Source organism: Ammospiza caudacuta, chromosome 1, assembly GCF_027887145.1.
Source record: "Ammospiza caudacuta isolate bAmmCau1 chromosome 1, bAmmCau1.pri, whole genome shotgun sequence".
Classification (NCBI taxonomy): Eukaryota; Metazoa; Chordata; class Aves; order Passeriformes; family Passerellidae; genus Ammospiza; species Ammospiza caudacuta.
Window position 1 is genome coordinate 147095307 of NC_080593.1, and position 23761 is coordinate 147119067.

At 40.0% G+C, this 23761-nt stretch overlaps 2 protein-coding genes across 2 annotated transcripts in view; one reads left to right on the forward strand and one right to left on the reverse strand.

The window, feature by feature from the left end:
• TG (thyroglobulin) overlaps positions 1-23761 on the forward strand; it is a 148797-nt gene that overhangs the window by 87296 nt on the left and 37740 nt on the right. The gene's annotated exons all lie outside the window — the stretch shown is intronic.
• Positions 144-23014, reverse strand: SLA (Src like adaptor). The gene is made up of 8 exons (XM_058804437.1): positions 22801-23014; positions 17492-17585; positions 11392-11491; positions 8053-8139; positions 6602-6705; positions 4905-5036; positions 2857-2989; positions 144-1946 (listed from the first exon to the last, which is right to left on the reverse strand). The coding sequence occupies exons 2-8, from the start codon at positions 17550-17552 to the stop codon at positions 1727-1729; spliced, it is 837 nt and encodes a 278-aa protein (XP_058660420.1). The 5' UTR covers positions 17553-17585; positions 22801-23014; the 3' UTR covers positions 144-1726.

Genomic DNA, 23761 nt, shown 5'->3' on the forward strand with positions numbered 1-23761 from the left:
CTGGTACTGGCATTGCAAGGCTGACTGATTGTACTAGTTGCACACCAGGTTTCCCATTTTCTAAAAGGAGCACAAAGTAACTACTGAATATTATTTTAATGAATAAATACAAGTAATGACTTAGAAATCTGAAATTCCCCCCATATACATTTCATGGATAAAATGCTGTCACCATAATGTATTGATTATCAGTAACAGTAATTAGATTGTACAAATGCCTAGGGTTCTTGAGTGTGTTTTGTTATTTGGAGTTCAGTGTTGACCAGCCAAATTATATTCATCCTTTAAGTCCTGAAATATGTTTAAACATGTGAAATATTTTGATGTCTGAACCGTCCTTGCTAGTGCAAATGATTGGATTGAAACTATCTCAGCTTGACAGCCTAGGCTGCCACATTTTACACACTCAAACAAGAGTGATTGCTTGGTTTAGAAAGCAATCACAAGCAGGTTCAAAGGAAAGTACTGGAATGGCCTGCCCAGGGAGGTGGTGGAGTCACCATCCCTGGATGTGGCACTCAGTGCCATGGTTTAGTTGAGCTGTTGGGGCATGGGTTGGACTTGATGCTCTTGAAGGTCTCTTCCAACCCAGTCATTCTGTGAATTCTGTGAAAATGCTATGTACTGATTGATGACTTAGAAAAGTGTGCATACCAGTAAAAAAAAAAAAAAAAATTTAGAAAACCCTCTAATCCTTAAGTGATTTGATGGGAAGTGTAATTTCTCTTTGACATAACTCTTGTCAGACAAGAAATGAGAAAAAATCTCTCACATCCACTGTTACCAATTTGTTCCTTAGTTTAATTATTTTTAAAGCTGCTATTAATATAAATATTATACATAAATATGTGGCTGACTTCAGAAGTCAAAGTTAAAATATCTCCCTGTACACATAAAAGGTCACACCTTTGCAAGCCAACCTTTGCAGTTAGGCACAACATCATCACATCTTACTTTTCAATTAAACCCCCCTTTGTTCTCTGTTTGTCTGCTTTACTATGAGCAGCTGAATTGCCTGTTTGGATATGCCTGAATTCCCATCTCAGGTGTGAGTAGGAACTACTTTTCTCAGTGCATTAAGCCTGTTCTTAATTTTGTGACTATTCTATGAAACTGCAGGCCATTGCCAGCAAGTGAGTTGAATGCTTCTTGTAAAGTCAGTGATTTTAATTTTCTCTCCTAAAAGATAAGTATGGAGTCACTATAATCAGGTGTTTCTTGGATGCCAGATGCTAGATACTTTCTTGGGGTTATTGATGTCTCTCTGATCCATTCTCAATGACAATGGATAAGTCTATCTTGAGAAGAAAAATGCTCCTTTTTTCAGTGTACATAGGTTCTACAAAGCAGGTTTTCAGCCTTGTGGAGAACACCAGAGTCAGATTTAATTTAAGTTCTTGAGCTGCAGTTAGTTCTTCCCTCTGCAGTCACCTCTGTACAATGCTGAAGAGTCACCTGCACCACTTGGCTTTTGATTTTGAGTCTATCTCAGTTCATCCTGCTTGTGAACCAGTTCTGGTGCACTGGGGACATTCCTAGCATATGCCATGGCTGGGATAGCACCTTGAGAAGGTCTTCAGAAGAGGAAATGCAGAAGCACTGCTGGTGTTTGGTCACCAGCTTAGCAGATTGTATCTCCCAGCTGTTGAAGGATGGCAGGACCACAGGATGCTCTGGTTTCTGTCCTAACTCGTCAGTCTGTGGCTCTTTCCTGCTTGTCTTGTATTTAGTTATCATAGTATCTAGGTGGCAAGGGAAGGGCACTCTTATGTTTGTTCCCTGTGTATATAAGAGATTGGGATTTCTTCTTTCTGGCACTTGCAAAAGAAGCGTTGTCATCCTCAGTTAGGGAGAGGTAGGAAGCGATGCTTTCCCTCAGGCCATAGCTGAGGCAAGAGTCATCTATTGCTGCCAGGGTGCTCTTGGTATCTTCAGTCACCTCCAGCCTTTAAAAGAACAGAATTTTGTTACCATTTCAGCTACTTGGACTGAGCCTCTTGGGATAATATTAACAGTTGTTAAACCTAATAATGTTATTTTTGTTGTATAAAAACATTTCTGCCTCATAAATCACCGAGCATTTCTGTTGCTTAGCATTTCTCAAAAAAAAGTACAACAATAATATATAAATATTTTTGGCACTTGAAAACGAAGTATCATCTATATTCTCTTAATCTGTAAGAAAAATGACCTCAATACTGCACAAAATTTTCTTACCTTCAAAAGCACATGAATGTTTTGTGAAGAAGAGTAGTGAAGGGAAATTTACCCTTCAAAAGTAAAAGGTGCTTTTGTTTCTGAGGGTGGCTGTTTCCCCAGCTTCTGAAACCTGACCTATTTTCTCTTGGGGCAGTTGTGATATTAGAAATCTCATGAATTGGGCTGTGTGTCGAGAGAGACACAACAGGAAAGGTTTATTCTTGGATGATGTGTTCATTACACCAGTGCTGTTCCCTGGGTGTGGGAAGAGAGGGGAGCCACTTCTGCCCTGCACATCAGAGGGGTGGATCAGCAGTGGTGGATGTCACTGGGCTTTGTGACCCAGCTCTCACTCCTCCCCCGTGGTGAAAGGACTCAGGAGTCCCAAAGGGACTGAACACATGGATAGCTGGATAGGAAAAATGATTGAATGCTAACAATACTTCTTTCAAAGTTAAAACCTAGATTATCAGTTAGAGAGCTGGGCATTCAGTTTTCATGGGTTAGCTTGATGTCAGATTGTTCAAACTTTAAAACTGCTTTTTTAATTTCCTTTAGAAGGAAATAAATAGCTATGTGTTCTGTGTTGCAAGCACAAGTATACACATGGCTGGGAGCAGCCCTGTTGTTTCTGGCAGCCTGTGCTGTATGTGGTACCTGTGAATGTTTCTCCAGTTGAAATTTTTATTCCTCATCACCACAGGAGGAACTGGATTCATCTCGGTGTTGTTGTTAGTGCACTGGGTGAGACAGGGTGTTGTAAGGACACAGCAGAGACCATCAGCAACTTCTGAACAGAAAATGAACACACAGACAGTTAATCTTTGCTTACTGTTTTCTTTCCCTGTTGCATGCTCAAATAAACAGTTTTCGACTCAGCAGCAGCAGTCAAAAGTTGTGTTCTCAGCAAGGAGACATTAACACAGGCTTAATTTTTCCTTTCCTCATACCTTTGCATTTTAATTTTTCATTGGGCATATTTTATACAGTACAAGTGAGGAACTGAGACTCAGAAAGGCAATGTGACTTGCTCAAAGACTACAAAGAATCTTGTGACAATAGAAAATTAAACCCACTTTTTCTGAGCCTTCGTTGAGTTCTGCTTTGCTTCCTATTGTCTCAGCCATGCAAAATGAGCGTAAAAAAGGTCAGATTGGATTGTGTGCACACCTACTCTTCTGTGGAACATGACTGTGGAAAGAATTGGGGTTCCCATATTACCTTAATCAATGTTTCTGTGCTCTACCTTCTTGCTCTGTTAGGAACATCACAGATACTCTTCTGCCCAAATAGAGAACATGATGCCTAAATGCTGGTATTCTACAACTCTGAGTCTTATTTCAGAGTGAGATTTTGTATCTTCTTATGGTGAGGGAAGGAGGAGACCTAAATCTAACTATGCTCCTCTTACACCTATAACCCAAGTGAAAATGTTTGTTGTTACAAGTTTTGGGTTCTGCCCCAGCCCAGATTTTAGGCTTGTTTCCTTCTTTCTAGATAGTGAAAGGTGTCAACTAGCTAACATGTAAATACACATGTATCTACTGTCCAAATTCTTACTCTCTTTATGTCATTGGACTTGAAAGTTTCATTTGCTTGTTTTAAATATGGATCACTAATCTCCTTAGTTTTGTCTTTGGCCATCATACTTTTTCTTTTACCTGTGAAACAGTTAGGAATGGAATCTTCACACTTTTAAAATTACAGAGTATCCATTGCTTGCTAAAGCACAGAATCTATTGTTCTCTTGTAACTTTTAGGCAATTTGTTCTTTGCAATTTCCTTCCTCATTTTAGAATACTCTCATTATGATGCATAGTAACTGCAGCCACTTAACTGTGTTGCTTGTCAAGGTACCTTTCTGACACCTTTCTGATATGGGTAAATTCCCATAAATCTGGAAAACTGTCATTGAAAAAGTGTCATCCACTGGACTGACGTTAGTAACAGTGGCACTGACTCTGCAATTGAGCTAACAGCTTGAGCCTCTTGATATAAGCTCTGCTGATAAATTCCTGCCATGCACTTCTGCTAAAGTGATAGGGAAGAAGCTCACAACGTTTCTGAAAATTTTCTACTGCAGATAAGGTTGTGTGCTGTAGTGGTTCTTTGGGGAAATGTGAATAGAAACCTGGTGTTGCATGCCCTGAAGTTATCTGCCTGCCTAAATGGCAAATAAATGAATGGCAGACATCTTCATGTTGGCAAACAGAGTCAGCCAGGAGTTGCAATCTGTCTCTGGAAGTCAGATCTACAGGTACATGGCTTCTGTACAGCTGAACATTTTTGTATATTCACACTTTGGCTTTAGCAGTGCTCATAGAGGGTCTGGGCATCCCTGACCTGTGCTGACCTCCAAACTGCAATTGGAAGTTCTTTAGGGAACCCCTAGACCCTGGTGTTTGGCTCAAACAGTGTTATTGACATGGCTATACAATATCCTACAAAACACCAATGCAGACAGAGCCCATCTGGCCTTATTTAGCTGAATTCTTGTATTGATTTCAGTTATACTGTTATGGGCAGCATATTTTAATTTAGGATGAAAAATGAAGTAAAATGTACAAACCAAAACTTTTTCCATTGCTTGTTTTGTGGCAATATTTGCAAGTCTTGGACATAAGCAAAACTTCTTGTTCTGGACCTTTGATAGATAGTTTTACAGTTGCCAGTGGAAAATTTGTTTTTTCTACACTCATTTTTACCTGAGTAGTGATTGACAAGGTCTTCAAGGCACTGGAAGGTTTGTCGTGGAGAGATGTAATACCAGTTATTGGGGAGGCGGAAGATCCTGTAATGTTTCACCTGCCTGTGCCTCACTGACAAGGAATATAACCCTGGAGAGAGAGAAGAACTAATTACACCAAAGTAGGGCTGCTTGGGTGTCTGTAGCAGAATAGAGTATCTGTAAGGTGTGGTGCCATTACTCAAACCACCTCAGAAATAGCTGAAAAAACGCAAGTGGCCATCTTGTATTTCTTATTATATTTTATAGATATACATAAATATAACATGACTTGAGATTTTGGTTGAATTTAATTTCAACCAAATTAAATTCAACCAAATTTCTGGTGTGCTTTTCCTTTATTATTGCTGGCATGGGATCTTTTGAAAGGGCACAAAGAAAATAGGCCTTTACAGAGTTGTTTGCCCTCCACTGAATAGGGAGATCAGACTCCCAGGCTGGTACTCTTCTATGTACAGCTTAGAGTAATGCAGTAGCTGAGACCTGGTAATGCAGTCATGGCAGGAGATGACCACTTGGGTTTTTCTGTTTCTTTGTTTAGAACTGTTCTGCAGCATTTATTGAAAAGGACTAAATGCCAATCCTAAATTTCTTTGAATTTAGTATAGATATTAAGAAGGTAATTGGCCTGTGGTATGCAAGAGGTCAGAAGAGATGATGTGTTATTCCCTTTTATGTGTAGTATCATGATATTAGAATGTGTTCTGGTGCTTCAGAAAAGAAATACAGCATGTTGCACATGGGAGATTTGTTCAGCCTGAAGAAGAGCAGACTGAGGGGAGCCCTTATTGCTAATTGTGTTCAACATCCTCAGCAGGGGCAGCAGAGGGGCAGACCCTGATCTCTTGTCTTTAGTGACCAGTGGCAGGACCAAGGGAATGGTCTGAAGTTGTGTCAGGGGAGGTTTAGGTTGAATAGCAGGAAAAGGTTTTTCTCCCAAAGGGTTTTTGGGCCCTGGAACTGTCTCCCCAGGGCAGTGGTCACAGCACCAAGCCTGACAGAGTGCAAGAAGGGCTTGGACAATGCTCTCAGGCACATGGTGGGATTCTTGGAGTGATCCTGTGCAGGGCCAGGGGCTGGACTCAGTGATCCCTGTAGGTCCCTTCCAAGTCAGGAATTCTATGATTCTGTTTCTATGTCCCCATTGAAGAAAATAAAAGTATAAAGTTGGTACAGTATAATTTCCATGTAAAAAGAAAAAAAAAATAAAATTGAAGACCAGTCATTTTTAAAAATAAATAAAAGACCTCCCTTTTTTATATAGTAAACACTTATCCACCACCCCCTAGTACTTGGTGTGCATTTTACACCTTCTTGAATCAATCCTTTGTGGACAAAGGCAAAATTGTGACTTTTCCTTCATTGAAAGTCCCACTGTCTCATCAGGTTTGCATGCAACCAAAGTAAATAATTGTGTTTAAACAACTGAGTCTTGTTTGTGCTGATTCCTGTGGAACTTTCCATGTCCATCAATAACCCCGTTTCCAGTAGGTGACTGGTAAAGGCTGGCACACTGCACTGGGTGCCTTCACCTTCCCATTACATGCCTTTTCTGGTTTTGGTCTGATCCATATGAAGCAGGACAGGGAGTGAATTAAAGAGCTGTAAAAGAGTTAATGCCTGAGATCAAGAGGTAAAATATCTGTATTGTCTCACCTTTCCTAGTTTCACTCTCTCTGATCATGAAGGAGCCGACCTTGGTGTTGGGCAGCTGTAGAAGTTCCTCCGCTTTTTCTCTTCCCAGCCCTTCAAATAACCAGCTGTGAAGCAGGAAAAAACAAATTCTGAAATTTGGACACCAGTGGAACAGTGAGCAGCATGTGGCTGTGAAAGTGCTGCATTAGCCAGGAAAAGTGACTGCAAAAATAACACTGTGGCTTTCTATAGATATTCTCTCATCTATATTCAGCCCTATTTCCCCAGTTTATGGAGAAACTTTTGCTGGTTTTGAGTTCCATTAACCTTTGTGAGGTTAAGAGAAGAGTAATAAGATTTGGACTTATTAGGGAAAACAAAACTTTTGGAGCTGCTTTGATCTGTATTTCTGGGTACAGATTCATGTGGTGTATTGATGACATCTGTGGCATTAGTTAAATCTCTCTTTTTCATTTAAACCACTTTTGTTAAACCCAAATTGTATCATAAATAAACCCCAAATAAGTTACAATTATTTTGCTTCTTCTAGGGAACAGTCCAACCATTTAACTTAATGGGCTTTGTGGATAAGGGAATGTGGAATTAGTCCTACAAATTTCCACCATAACTTCGTCCAGTTCTGTGTTTTGCCACAGCCAGTGTCTCACCATGCACTTGGGCTTGCTCAGCTCTTCTAGACTTATGGAATAGAATGGAATTATATTTTAAAGCTGTTGGCTTCCATTGCCCCACATCTGTGCCCTGCCTTTGGGAAAGCATCACTGTTTCAGGAGGATGTAAAAGCATGTTAAAATTGAAGCCCTTGCATAGTTTACAATGACATTAACAGTTCATATCCTTAAAATTAAACAGGTATTAAAACACTTGTCAGAAAGCTTTTAAGTCTGTGCTTTAATGGGTTTTTTTGGTTTTTTTTTTTTTTTTTTTTGTTTTTTTTTTTTTTTGTTGGTTTTTTTTTCCCCCCTGAGTGGTGACTATGGCAACAAGAAATGTCTGAAATTTCCTTAGCTCATCCAGTGAGAAAGTTTACATTCTTGAATGACTTATTAGCATTTCTATTTGTTCTTTTTGGCCTGTTTTCCATGAGCAAACCTAGCTAAAATTTTACTCTATGTAAATATTAAAAATCCATTCTAAATAGGCTCTCTTCATTAATGTCTTTAAGTTAAAGATCAGTCCATGCAACAGATGCATATTAAATATCTTATATGTGATTTGAGGTGTCTTTGGCTCTTTCCAGCATTTAAAAAAAGGATTTTCCTTTTCACTTAGTCTAAATTTATAAGTGGATTTAAGTTCTCAGTTTTCAAAAGATGTCTTTTAGATTCTCAATAAATAAAATTTCTGTCTGCCAAGTCACTATTGGCACTATTTGGACTATGACTCAGAGTGATCAGAGGAGGATATGTAAAAATGTGGTGATGAAGGGCTATAGAAATGCATTTACTTACCCATGATAAACCTTTGCTACATATTTTCCTGGGATATAATTTTCTCGACCTGTTGTAAGGGAATGGACTCTCCACCAGCCTCCTTCACTGTGTGAAAGCAAGAGAAGGGATATTTTCAGATATATTTTCAGAGCTTCTCATCATGTGGAAGTTAGTGCAGTTACATAAATTAGCCTGCAACCTTCTGTGTGTGCTTTTGAAACTGTGTATTCAGAAAGGAACCCTCTTTGGTTTCATTTAGAGTAGTTCCATTTCTAAACCTTCTTGAGAATTAAATGTGGATGCAGAAATAAGCTACTTTGTTCCATTTAAATTACGTAAGTAATAAAATATTTTTCTGCAGTTGAAAGAACAAGGATAAATACTCCGTGGTTAAACCATGCTGTGCTCTGCCTTCCCACAGCTAGACTTGTACTGGTGTCCAAGATATTCAGTTTACAGCTGGGAGTGTTGTGTCTGAACAGCCCTGTAACACCAGGATAGAGGATCTGGGAAATGGAGCCTGTCAGCTTGGGAACAGGCTCTGAGTCCAACTGAACCTGCTTTGTGGTTTGCTCTTTTCGTTGTCTTCCATGAGCTGCAGAGCAGACTCCAATCAAATAGACCTTGTAGCTGAAGCTGCAGGCATATCCATTTCCCCCACTATGTCTTAAGTTATTGCTGTGATACTGAATTCTGGCTTTTACTCTTGAATCCCTTCAGAAACAAAGGGTACCAAGAATTTTCACAGGGATGCTGCAAAGGATCCCTGTGAAAATTCTTGGTACAAGAATTCTTTAGTGCAAGGACCCTGATGACTCTTGAGTTCTTTGCACCTTCACTTTAGGAGTTTGAATCCAAGGAACTGTGTCTTGTTTAAATGCTGGTTTTGTGGATGTTCATATAAATGCTCCCAAAATAATGTCTACACTGCAGATCTGACTCTCAGTGTGTGTCACAACAGCTGAGTTGAAATCACTTAGGTTAAATGTCATGAGTTATAGCTTCTGGGACCATGGTCTAGAATGTCTGTGCTGAGGGAAAAAGGGGGAGTTTTGGGTTTGGGTTTCCAGATGAAATGAATTTATCTATAAGAATTTTAGTCCTTTTTCCCCAGAATTCTCCTAGACAGAACTAAGAATTGCAATATGAAAAAAAAACCAAACCCAAAACCGAGAGATTTGCCATCTCTCTCCTCCCAAACTTTAATATTACTAACCCTGAAAAATCCCTATGATGATTTAAAATTCCAAAGCAGGTCATCTCTCCTGCTGCAGGAGCTACAGACATTATGTATATTGAGGTCAGTCTTGGAGGACATTTGGTTTGATTATTGCCAGCCAAATGCAGTTCATCTGGTAATGAAAGGTGCCTGACCAGTGTGGAGAGTGAGAATCTGTGTCAGTGGTGCTTACATAAATCTACCAACCCAGAGCAGTCACAAATATCTGTGAGGAATTGCATTTCCTATGGAGGTGCCATATGTCCTGTTCCTGGCAGGATTGCTGGGGCTGATTGCCACTACACATCATTACTTTGGTAGAAGGCTGAAAAGCTGCTGTTATAAAAGCAACTGAAAAGCTGCTGCTTGTGCTGACTCCTCTGTGGTGACTCGTCACCACTTGTGCTCTGGTCAAAGCTCCTTTTATACTGTCTTTTAGTTCTTTGAATGATCTTGGAAAAAGAATTACAGTTTATGAGCAGGAAGAAGCTTCAGGCAAGAGGAAGAGGCTGACATCAGCATGTGCCCCAGCAGGGGAGAGCAGGTCCTTCATCAGGACACTGTGGTTTGCATAGAGCTTTGGACTGTCTTGTTATCTGTGAACAAGTTCACGATTCAAACTAAGAGGAAAGTTCCCATTAAGGCTTGCTCTGGATGTAATTTATCCATCAGGAGAAGCCCTTGTTCACTCCACAACAGACATACATATCAAAACCTTCTGCTGCCAAAGCCTACTCTTTTAGAAGTTGTTCCTGCCGTAGATTTTACTTTGCAGCACATGTGTACATATAATATGCCACACATATAATTCCCATTGATGTGGGCATAGGCAGCCCTGTGGTGTGTGAGGGCCTGTAGCTGATGAAACCTGAGAGTGAGGCTTTGAGCTGGAATTTCCAAGCTAAAGCAGTTGTTGTACCATGTCATGTATGTTCTGCAAACTGCAGCAAGGTTTACATTGCTAGAAACAGGCAGAGAGAATCCCCCTGGTTTAGAGGAGCTCTCCATCAGCAGAAAATTTATCTGGTGGTATTGTCTGAGTCTTGGGTGGAGGAAGAGAAAGCACTGTGTTAGCAGAACATAAGTGCAGCCATTCTGGGTCAGACCAAAGGCCCTCTAAGCCTGTGTCTTGTGGCTGACGAAGGCCACTGCAGGTCATGGTGGCCTGGAGAAGAGTCTGAGAATTCATCAGCCATCCGTGATGCTTCTCTTATTTCTCTCCTCCAGCCATTTCACTATCTGGTTGAGAGTTTTTAAAATTATTTTAGAAGTCCTCCAAGGATTCCTCTGCTATCAATTGTCTGGTCTCCCGTTGAATCCATCTGCTGGACCAGCTGCAAAAACGAAACCTTTCATTTCATTTTGAGCAGTGCAAGTAGTGGCTGTGGGGCTGAGTAACTTCCAGGAGGTCACTGTGTGCTGCTACAAGCTGTGCCTAGGGGAACATCAGGGCTGCTTTCTTATGTTTTTTGTACACGTGCTCATTCTTGTGTCTGGCAATACTACACTAAGGTTAAGGTCAGTCTGAACTAGTTCTCCAAAGCCTGTGTACTTCTGGGGCTCCTAAATTTTTTGAGTGGAACTGACTGAGAAATCTGTCATTTTTCCCTCACTAAGAAAATGCAGAATTGATTAAAAAACATAAAAACACCCCCTCCCCTTTTTAAAACTTTTTTTTTTTACATTTGCCTCAAATAGGGATGAAATTCTAAGACATAATAATAATGGAGTTGTTAGGTTAAAAAGGGTGAGAGAGAAAATTACAGACACACTTGACATAAATAAATTCAGGGATTTTCATTTTCTATGTGATTCAAACTATTTTGGCTCTTACTCTGTTTTCCATTACATTTGGGGAATACTTTCTTACAATTGCTTTTCAAAGAAAATTGTTCTGAGTTTTATTTTAGAATAGAGTCTGAATCCAGCTTGAGAAACCTAAGATAAATGTATAAAAAATATGTAATCCCAAATTCTTAAACTACATGGAAATTTACACTATGGCTAAATATCCTTCCCTGAAAACTCTGAACTCAGTTCATTTTGCTGAATTGCATCCAGTTTGGGCCAGGTGCATAAAACAGAGCTTTGCTTCAGTTGTAATAAAACCTAATTTAGAAATAAATTGATCAACTTACTCTGATAGCACACGTAGCTTTTCCCCTACATGAAATATAGGTTGGCTTATGTCTGCTGAAGGATAGTCATAGAGAACAGCAAGGAAGTCACTCTCCTGACCTGTGAAAGAAGAAATAAAAGGTCACTTAAAACAAAGGTAGTACTCTGAGACATAAATGGATTTTTCTTTAAGTGTTATAGATTTTAAGTAGTAGGTCAAATGGGGAAAAAGTCTCTGAATGTCAATTAATAAACAAGGAGCTAAAGAAGAACCTATAGATTTATAAGAGGACTTTGAAGATACTAGAAATGAAAAGTCATGTGGTTAATTGTAAGCAACTAAATTTAGACCACTTTTTCTAGCAATTACCATATTTAAAGGACATATTCAGCTTGAAACTAAAAAATTAGTAATTATTTAGAGTATTAGGAAGTAACCCTGTTTGATTAATGCCACTGTCTCTAATTGCCTCCAGCTACAGTTTTGTATCGTTAAATTTAAGACAAGGAAGATGCATGTTGAATTGTTTCATAATTTTACACCACTGATAGTTTTCAATGGTAGTTTAGATCAGGGTCAATGAAAGTGTAGCCATTATTGCCCATTTCCATAACTTTTTAAAGGAGCTTAATGATCTGCCAGCACACTTTTTTCTCAGCATTGCATGGAGATGTGCAAGAGCTTCAGTGACAGAAAACAGGCACAGAGATGTTTAAGTTGAAACCATTGTAAAATGGCAATTTGCAGAGCTGAGGTCAGCCAAGAGATGAGAAGACCTTTTACATCAGCTGGGATGAATCTGGGACTTGCACCCTGTGTAGGATATGCTGAGTGTTCTGGGTTTCTGAGGGGTAGAGCACTATACACAAGACTGGGATCATCAAATGTGAAATGTTCCTCATCCTGCTGGAATCTGTGGTGCCCAGTAAATGCTGGCAGCTGGGAGGTTCAGAAATGTGTCATGCTTGGTGTTTTGAGCTCTTTGTCACTAGTCCTGGCAAGGGGGATTGTGCCATACACTGCCTGCATTTCTCTTGGAAACAGTTCCCCCCCTCCACATCTCAGTACCCTCCATGATCTCACAGGGAGACAGAGCTTCCCTCTGCCTCCACCAGCATCAGCACCCTGGTTCTTAGGAGTACCATCTAGCACTTCATTTGCAGAGGTTGTTTGATCTTCATTCTTCTCACTCTGTGCAGCCCAACATGTGCGAATATGGATGTGAATTCAGGGTAGGACAGAAAAAAATTAGATAGAGAGATAGAAACACTTCTGTATCCTGTTAGTTTTTTTCTCATTTAATATAGATTTTTTGCAAAGTTCTCTTTAAGGAAGACAGCTTTTGAGGGAAAGCTAGGTGCAATACCTGAATGAATGCTCTGTGTTTTTAGCTATGTGTCTCAGGGCCTTAGAAACAACTCACAGAGATAATGACAAAAGGCTTCTCTGGGTAATCTGTTGTGTTTCTTTCCTTCATGAAAGAAACATGAAGGAAAGAAACACAGCAGGTTATCCAGAGAAGTTATGGATGCCCCATCCCTGGAAGTGTTCAAGGCCAGGTTGGATGGGGTCTGAGCAACTTGATCTAGTGGATGGCATCCCTGCTCATGGCAGTGAGAGTGGTATTAGGTGATCTTTAAGATCCCTTCCAACCTAAACCATTCTATGATTATTTTGAGAGCATGTAATATTGAAATTGCCATGAATTTCTTAGTTGATTAGTGTCACTGAATTAAGTAGGACCAGTCCAGTACAGTCAACCACTGTGATAAGTCTAATATGACTTATTATACACTTAGTTCAACCCTATTGAGGAAATTCTGTGCTAAGCCTTTGATGGCTGCCTTGTTCTGCACAGAAAATCCAGTAGCACCTTCCTGTCTCTGAAGCTACTTAGTACCTGAGGCTAATAACACCTAAGCATTGGCACTGAGTCTTTTTTGATGAAACAAAATCTTTACCCAGGACTACTAGAAGAATTATGGACCAGAAGATACATTTTAAAAATAGCAAATGAGCATAATAGCAAAATGAGGATAAAGTTCCATCACCTAATTTCTCGTTATAGGTTATAAAACATCATGTAATGCTACATTGAATATAGTTATTTTTAGCTTAATGCCTTTAGCATTGCTTTTTTAAAAAAATTATACTGTTTATTTAAAAATATTCTGCTTCCATGGTGAAAGAGTGGAAAACAAGTGCTTTTCTGCTCCCCTTCCTTGTGCACTGTCATTTGCATTTCATTATGCACTGTGGGGAAGGTGACTTTTTGTCTACTCTAGCAAGACCTGTCTCACTTTGCTTACACTTTCATATTTATATTAATTTTTGTTTCAATTTTGCATGTAATTTTTAGTTCTGAATAGGAAGGAATATATCAGAGTGTTATTTTCCACATCCATGCAAATGGTACCTCTTGAACTACATACAATTATATTAAAGTGAAAGAAAAGGAGTGAGCCCCTCCTTCTTTTCTTCGTTTTGATTGGTATTAAAGTCAAACCTCACTGGGTTTTTTGGTCATGCAAAATGCTCCACCACGCTGTACAACATTTCACAGAACCCATGCCAGCTCCTTACAAACACAAAAGCCTGGAAACAGGAACGAAACAAATTACACGCTTTCTCCACTCCTAAATTTCACAGTGATCTAATAGATTTCATCTGATGAGCTCCCCACACTTTCAAGATGTAAAAGAAAAAAGATTTGCCTGAGTTTATCTAACACAAACTCTCCTCCACAGGGCAAGTGGAGGTTACATCTGCAATGGAACAACCCAAAAGTTATAGTGGAAAGATCGAAGCACAATCGTTTCCACTGCATCAGGTGTTAATTCTGGGTGGTTTTTTTAGGAATAGGAAATGAATGTGAAATACATGCTAATTTTAGTTGTCTTCACACCCACATGTCTTGCAAAGTGTGAGACTGAATATTGTATCCTTCAAATTATTCATTGGGAATGGATAATGAAGCATTATTAGAGCATAGGCAGAGCATCCAGATCCAGGTCATTGCCCTCAAAAATCTGCTGGGCTGGGCACTGACGTGGTCCATGTCTGGAGTGGGAATGAACTCTTTGGAGTTCAGCTCCATGCATCATCCAGCTTTAAGGGCCAGCAGAAATATTATGATTTATGGCAGGGGGTGCACCAGAGAGGGAGAAGAAGGATACTCATCTGGGAAACTGTGCAGCACCACAAGGTGTGGCTGCAGAGTCACACTTTGGTACCCAAGCTAGATCTAAACCAGCCAGCTTGGGAACTGAGATTTGTGCAGGTGCAGCCCAAAAGGATTAACCCTTGATTCAGGGTCCCAAAGAAGGACAGAGAGAGGCTCACAACCCTTGATGAACCCATGCTGCTCTGCTCACTCTGTCATCAGTCCCTGGGTTGTGTCAGGAATGCCTGTCAGTATGTGAGCATTTGGGATGCAGTTATCTTTGGGTTCCAAATCCTGCTTGGGAAATGCAGTTTATACACTGTTCCCTTTCTCAGGGCCAAGACTGGCCCACTAGTGCTGAGGAAAGCACAAGGTTTTGCTTTCAGAACACAGGGGGCTCATAGGGGTCTGGTGAACACTGCAGACCAAGTCTGCCGACTGCAGTTATCTATTTTCTTCCCCCTTTTTCTTGGAAACTCTTCCATTCTTTCCCTTCTGTTTCAGTCCTTCATTTTATTCAGTCTCCCTGAAATGAGCCAGTGAAAAACCTACTTCTCCTAATAACTATTTCAACTATTGAAAGTCCATGGATTGGATCCTTCACCTCAGCTAAATGAAGTCTGTTCCTGGCCTGGTGGAAATCTTTGGATTGTGATATGATTTGGAGTTTGATCTGCTCAGGAAGGCAAACAGATACAAACCCACTGGGTGAACCCCAACACACACTTTGGTACCAAGTTCATTTTTTCATTGGATTTGGGTGACAGTACTGATGTTTGTATTCCCAACTTTCATTAGCAACATCTAAACCATTATGAAAGATACTGGTTTGATCCAGACTAAGAGATGGATGGATCCAAAGAGCTACTCAGGCTGATAAATCCTAGAGTCATGGAGTAGTTTGAATTGGAAGGGACCTTTAAAGGTCATCTAGCCCAACCCTCTGAAGTGAGTGGGGACATCTTCAACTGGATCAAGTTGCTCAGAGCTCCAACCATCCTGACCTTGAAAGTTCCTAGAGATGGGGCATCTACAACTGTTGTGGGCAACCTGGTCTAGTATTGCACCACCCCTATTATAAGAATTTTCTTTTCTTATCTCTAGTCTAAATTTATCCTATCTTAGCTTAAAACCTTTATCCTTTGTTGTATCAAAGGAGGCCCTACTGGAAAGTGCATCCCCATCTTTCTTATAAGCCCTCTTTAAATGTTGAGAAGTGCAACAAGATCTCCTGGACCCTTCTCTTCTCCAGGCTGAATAACCCCAACTCTCTCAAAATTTTCTCATAGGAGAGGTGTTCCATCACTGATCTTTTTTGTGACACCCCCCTGCCATTGGATGATTAAACATGGGTGTCTGGTGCGATTTTAGCTGTGAGAGTGTCTGAAACATCCCTCCAGCCTTGGCAGGTGCCACTGCATCTACAGGAGATTTGTTCTTTCCCCAGTGGTCGCAGGTGGTCAGGTAGGACTAACAACACCCCTTTCTAGATGTGCTGGGTGTGAAGGAAAGTTCAAGTAGACTGAGTCCTGAATTCCTAAATAGATATTTCCCCATTGTAACTACTGTGCTATCAATGTTTGCAGAGGTGTGTTTTAGGGATATGTTATATTTCCATCACAGAAAGGGTTGCAGTTGTTTTTAGCCCTGCTAAATCCTGACTTTTAGCACATGCAGGGCCAGGACACACTTGGTCACAGCTATGGCCTGCTCATCACCAAGGTACTGCTTTGAGTGAATGCATGTCTCTATTTTGGTGTTCATATGTGGTATTTGTGTCAACAGTTGTTGGGAATATCAGCATAAGGCACTTTTCTTCACAAAAAAACCCCAAAAACATTAAAAAAAAAAAAAAAAAAAAAAAAAAAAAAAAAAAAAAAAAAAAAACCAACCAATTTGCTGAGTAGTTTTTGGTCTCTGCTATGTTCTGTGTTAGGACCTAGGGCTGCAAGGCTGCCCATCTCAGTGAGTTCCTAACCATACTAAGATCAGGGCTGGGTTTCCTTGCAGCAAAAATTAAACCAGGCTGATTCCCTATCCCTATAATAATGAGCAGCCCAATCGGAAAATCTTTGATGGAAAAAACCCAAAATCACAACAAAACACAAACAAACAAACAAATAAACCTACTTAAAAAGCCCACCCCAAACACAAAGGAAAAAACCAAAACTGCTTTCTCCTCTTCAGCTTTGTGGAGTGATTTCTTGCAGCTCTAGTGCCAGCTGCCTGTATTAGTGCACCAGGAGTGCTGAGGCACTACTGGCTCTCCACCCACTCACTCACAGTTTGTAGTAGCTGATCACCAAATCCCTCTTCCTTTCCCCCTCCAGTGCATGACCTCTAGCAGCCTACAGAGGTGGCAGGGAGGGATTTGCAACCTGATTTATTCACATGTGGATACAGAGGGCAGATGTGTTATTCTTCTTTGGCAGATGGCCCTGTGAAACTTGTATTCCTCTCTAGCCTTTATGGATAAATCTGGTGACAGGCTGGCTGTGTGCTACTTCTAATGCAATTATCTGACAGTGGATGGACATAAGGTTCAATGCAATACATCATTAAAACTTTTAATCTTAAATGAAGGAACCCCAAATTTCAAGGATAAATTTGTATAAAATATCACATGCAATTATGTCAGAACAAACAGCATGCCTGGTTTCTGAAGTGGTGTTTCAGTGCTTTCTGATTTGGAAGGAACGTCTTTCAAGGAGCACCAGCAAATAATACGTTTAACATTTGGGGTTTTTAATTAAAGTGCTTCTTGGAAAATGAGCTAAAACGTAGCTAAATATAAGCAGTGTCTGGTGGATGCCCTCCTTCTGCCACAGCAGCCATGCACTCGCCTGCTCCTGTCAGGCGGCTGAGGAGCGACACATGGCTGAGTCTGTCGCGTACCGCGAGCGGCTCTTTCTCCTGAAGAAATGAAATGAGTGAAATGAGTGAAATGAGCTCTTACCCGTTTGGCTCAGCGTGTTTGTTTCCTCAGATGCTCTTGGAGCTTTCACAGTGTTTCCCATTGTGCTCGCTAATTCCGTCAGAGTTCTTCGGAACTAAATCAAAGCAGACATTGAAATTTAACATCACAATAACACCTGCTGTGCCAGCAGATGAGAAATGACCTCGTTTGGGTGTCTCCAATTTCATACAGTTTTGCTTTTGAGAACTCTGGTGTCAAATTCATGCAAGAGTTTTACATACTTGCTAAACTCTCACCACTTTGGTGCTTTTATCAGGGGAATAGCAGAAAACCGCAGCTAGGGAAGTTGCTCAGAAGAACATGATGTAGTAAAAGTTTCCATTACCAGTACCTCAGCACAATAGGAAGTAGCAGCAGAGCTGTGCCCATATGGGCATTTCATATACAAAATATTTTTTCAGCATTTAGGGTACTGAAGCTACAAAGGATCTAATTAGAATGATGTCCCTGGTTTTCAGCACTGTGTGTATATTTTTCTGGTTTACTACTGAGCACAAGGAACACAGTTTGGTACGTTTGGGCTTTTTTCGGATGCAATTGTGTCCTCAGCAAATGTGGGCAATTTTTTTAAAAGTAACACCTTGCCTAAAAAATGCTTGATTTCAAATCTGTCCTCCTGCATAAAGCCAGCAAGTGAAAATTCTTCAGATACCTGTATTAAAAAGGTTTGGTGGATATACAAGAAACAGTATCAGACAATTGTGGTACTAAATAGTGTGAGAAGAGCAGTTCTCTCTCTTTTGCTGCAGCCATCCTAATTCTCTCTGACAGAGTACAGAGAGATAAATATTTTGAATGTGGAAGGTGTATCATGCTATGGTATATTTTCAGAGGCAGAAGACTAAAAGCTATATCTATTTAAAAACTGTTCATTAAAGAAAAAATACCACCAGCTGATGGGTAATTATTTTTTAAGAATGTATTTCCGTCCATTGCCCTGTGAAAATGATAACAGGAGCTCTAGCAACATTGTATTAGTATTTTACATCTTGTGGCCTTTTCTAGCTTGTATATTTCAAAGATGATTACTGAATTTGGTGTGCTGCTCTTCACTTACACATGCTAGAGCCTGATGAGGGTCAGTCAGGTGGAGAGATGTCCAACCTGAGAAGTAGAACCACGGACATCAGCAAGACTTTATTGCTAATTGTCTTTCAGAATAAGATTGGCAGAATTTCAGTATGTTGATTAATACAGTAAATTTTTAACATCTTACAGACAGTTTAGGAAGACAGAATTTTATCCTACAAAATAAAGTGCCATTCAAAGGAAAGAAAATTCATCCCTTACCAAATGCAAGGAGCTCAGTGCTAGAACAGATGGTAGTGCACAGTTTGACTCCACCTCATCTGCTTTCCAAGCTTCTTAGTGCTGTTCCCAAAGGCTCTTTGCTAGAATTCTCTATTTCATTGGCCAAATGGAACATTACCCCTTCACTTTATGCACTCAGAACTGGCTTGTGGCACATCTGGAGGGTGCAGCTGTGCCAGTGTCTTTCTGACAAGCATCTGAAACCTACTTTCACAAGAACAAAAATGTATTGCCTGATAGGAGAAGTCTAGAAGCTGAATAAAACAGCGCCCTTAAATTTAAATAAATTACTTGCATATTCACATTTTAAAAATAGGTCTCTTTATAGAAAGCAAAACAAAAAAAAATCTTTCTTCATCCAAATGCACCCTAATTTCTAAACCTGAAACCAGAATTCACTTTGGCAGGCAATGTCTGCTTTCAAGATCATAATTTTCTGATCTAATTACGGGTATTTTTCTGCAAGACCCAATTTTAAGTTGTTGAACATTTTTCTTACTTGTATCCCATAAAGAACAAGAGGTAAACCCATAGGAGTAGGGCAGCCAGTATTTTGGCTACAGATATTATAGCTGTTCATGGCTCATCTTCAAATCAGCCAGAAAAATTTCCTGGGCACAACAATAGAGAACTCAACAGGGCTGAAAATGTCAGCCAAGAGAGTGAGTTAAATACCTGGGCTGATAAACTCTGCTGAGCTCTGTGCTCTGGTAGAGGCATTTTTGCAGTAATTTAAAACAGGGGCTCAAATCTTGCTCAGTGTATAGAATCTAAGCTGCAGTTATCGAAAATGTTGACAATTCCAGGTAGGTGGCAAGAATAACAGCATAAACATCTGATGTCCATCTATTATTTTGACACATGCAATTGATATTTAGATGAGAATTGCTTGTGTCCCAAAAGTGTATGGGGAAAAAAAAAAGTCCTACCTCTTAATACCGTTTAATGCTGGGTTTTGTTATTTGAGGGCTGGGAGAGCAAGTCATCCTACAAGTGTCAGGCTTGTGACCAGTGGCCTTTTTCCTCCTCCTAATTTGAGGCATGCTGAATTTCTTTGGAAAGTGATATGTAGTATTTGTGCATGGTGGAAAGGCTTCTGAAAATTTTACTTCAGGCTATCAATCTTTCTAAAAGCATGGCACATTTCACCAAGGCAATTACATTTTTCTAGAATGGTGTTTAAGGATCTAAACTCTAAATGCTGCTTTAGAAATACCTGAAGTGTTTCTGCAGGGTTGCTTATACATTGTTTGCAATTAAACCACAGAGGAATTCAATACTGGACAACAGGGAAGTTCCTAATTTGTATTTTTGCAGAGCACAGCCTGGTTCCCTTCTGCCATACCAGGCATTGTTCTCAAAGGACCTCTGATCATCAGAGCACAATGTGCAGCTCTCTGCTGCTGCCTTAGATGAGGAATATTCTGGCTTGTGGAAAATGCAAAGGTTATAGAGTGCTTTCAGTGCAGTGAGGAGCAGTGACGTCTCGGGCTTTGCCATCATTCACGTGTCGCTTTTCCGTTTCTCATTGCATTTTCCGTGCTCTCTTACTGTCACTACCATGGTAGCATAAAGTCCTGAAAGGGACAGAGAGTTCAAGATGCTCTCCAGTTTCAGAGCCGGAGTGCTCAGTGAAAATAAAAAAATTAAAAGCACTGACTCTTGCTGTTAATTCACTTAGCCAAAGTGACTAAAAGGAAAATGAGACATCAGACTAGATTTTACTACTAATGCTATTTGTCATTGTGTGTATGGACAGAGTAAAGGTTCCCATAGTCCAGTCAAAGGTGGTGGAGTGAATGTTCTGAGGTATGACTCAATGTTCAGATGTTGAAAATGGGACATGGAAGTTTTGTTTGAAATAGGGAGGCAAAAAGTGTTTCTACTTGATGGCTAGCAATGGCATGTCACTAGAGTAAGAATGTACAAAGTAGTATCACAGTTTCTGGAGTAAGAATGTACAAATTGGTCATATTTCTAAAACAATGGTGTGCTTTGCTCTCAAGGGAGTGATATAACTTGGTGGCTTAAGTAGCTTGTGCTTGTATTGAGTTATTGTCTGCACAATACAAATCCATTCCATCACTGCATGATAAATTCTTTTGTGGTTTTCTGAAATTTTGAGACACTCTGCAAAACTAGACTTACTGGAAGCTTTAAAAATGTCATGAACCAATTCTTTTCATTGAAATAGATAGAAGAACAGTAACAGTTTTATAGATTATAATCTTCTGAAATAGCAAATTTGCTACAGCCACTGCATCTCACTTGACCTTATTTAATCATAGAAGAATTTGGGTTGGAAGGGAGATTTAAAGGCCACCTAGTCCAGCCCTCGCTCCATGGACATTTGCAACTAGATCAGGTTGCTCAGAGCCCTATACAACCTGGCTTTAAATGTTTACAACAATGGGGCATCTAACAACCTGTGTTTCACCTCCCTCATTGTAGAAACTTTGTTCCTTATATCTAAACTTGATGACAGAGTTTGGGGTACAAGTAGAAGTGCCATCCTTCCTTCACAGGAGTAGATAATTAGACCATATCCAAAGGAAATAATTCACTGGGGGTGATGAAGGAAGAACTAAAGAGAAATGATAGCCTCTGAACTCACTGTGTCTTATCTACCCCAAGCCCGCTGGGATGCTGGGAACCAAAATCTACCTGCAGCCCTCAGCAGCCACCTCCTTGGGCTTGCATGAAAATTTGGTTTTAACTGTTAAGATCACATTTGCAGTGTTCCAAGCACTGGCCCTTCCTCCTCTCCCCTTTCCACTTGTGCACATCATGTCAGGGAAGGGTGGTCACAGGGCTGATGGCACACACAGCTGTTTGGGCTTAGGGACCTTTGCTGGCAAAAGGAACGTGCAGAAATATCTGCAGTCCCAGACCTGCTCTGTGCCCTATTTATCAGAACTCTCAGCAGATATGAATTCTTCACTTGTCAAGACTGGAATCCCACTGACCTACATCGTGTGACCCCAAAACCTGTGGTACAATTTTCCCCTTCCGTTCCTGTGTGCAGCACATGTAGCAATAACTTCCTCTTGCAGAATTTGTTCTCTGAGAAAACGTGCTTCTGCAGCAGTTAAATAGCATGGAACATGAGAAATTCTGCTCCTCGGTGAGAACTTTGAAAAAGGTATATTTAATATGATTGAGAATTAGTTAATATAAAGAAATGGAAGTAATAAGAGGAATAAAAAGGCAAGATAGATAAGCACATGAATAAAGCCTTCCTACAAGGAATACCGTAGACTAGTAAAATTAGAACATTTATCATTCCTGAGATGCTATACCATATTTTATTTTTCTTTCCTGATATTCACATCTATATTTCTAAGGTCTTAAAATTTAATTCTCAATAAAGTTCACAGGTAATGTCTGAATCTCATTTAGCTTGAAAATTAAAGCACTGGCATCCTGTTATTTTTCATGTGTGGAAAGAAAAAGCAAAGCAACTTAGATTTCAGAAACTGTATATGTTTTTTGGTGAATTTCCCTTAATTTATCATTAATTAAAATGAACATCCTTCCAGCTTTGAGGCAGTTGTAGCTTTGCACTTAGAAAGAATAACAAAATACTCTCATCAAAGTAATTCAGAGACACATGCAAACATGAAACAATACAGAAATACCACACTATCCACACTTCTAACACTTTGAATAAAAAGCCCACTAATCTGTGGGCTCATATTTTGGTTACAGTGAAATGCAGTTTGCTTTAGCATAAGGTTTTGAGCATCTGTCTTACTTTTAGGTTTCAGTAGAAATACTCCTTGTCCTGTCTATCTTTAGTACCACTCCTTATGAAAAGGATCAAGGCAGGCTCTTCTATTTCTGCCTTTGGTGGTACTTGAAATCCCCGGTCTGAATCCTGTCATTGTTAAGGAAATAGAACACCCTTGTATATAAATAAAATGGAAACATTTGGTCTCGTACGCAGCTAATGTAAAAGATATCACAGCAGTGATTACCTTTAAATGCTGGGCATGGCATTCCAGGTTGCAGTATTCCTGAGAAAAGCCGTAGTCATAGCACTGCTCTCAGGCTGCCAGCAAGGTTTAGCTGATCAAGTGGAGGAGCAGCCGGTCGAATGAGAGTGTTGTGAAGTTCACGCTGTCATGTAGAGCAGCATTTGCCAAACAGGCCACATACTTCCTCTCTGAGAAATAAGGAAGGCTCAAAGTGTTTGCAACAGATGAGGTTCCTGTTGCAAGTCACTACTGAAGGCACATTTTATCTATGGGCTGAGAAAAACAGGGAGGTTTTCAATGTATTGCATCAGGGCTGGTTTCAGCAGATATAAAAAATGAGGGAAAAAGCCCAGTTTGCATTACTTACACAAAAAGGGTTTATTTTCTTTTCTTCTTCTTCTGAATTTATTTATCCAGTAATGCTCATTTCCCAACTGTTTTCTTTTATGCAGTGTTACTATTTTTTTTTCTGACAGGCAGGAAGAGGCACAAAACATTTTTTTCTCTCTTATTGAGTCTGAATAGGAATGCAGCCTTTGCTTTATGCTTCACTCTGTACACCAAATACCTCTGTCTGCAAATAATTGAAGCTTAACAGCAGCAATGAAGAAATGTGGATTGAAAACCAGTATATGAAGCCCATTTTCACATTGGCTGTAAAAAGTGCAGAAGCTTCAGGACCTTCCTCATCTCAGTGTCTGAGATGGAGGAACCAAGATACTGGCCTGTTGAATAACCTGACTAAATGCACTGAAGAGTGTTGTACTGTGGGTATGAATATAGAAGTCAAAAGGATTTATTAAGGTTTGCCCTTTGCTCTTATAACCAAGATGGGATCTAAAAACCTCCCTAACATATCGACAAACCTAAAGGAAACAAAATAACCCAGCAAGCCCTAGCAGATTTCCCACTTTGCCCCAGAGCAGCTCCAAGTAGGTGCTTATGTGGAAGCTGTTGTGTA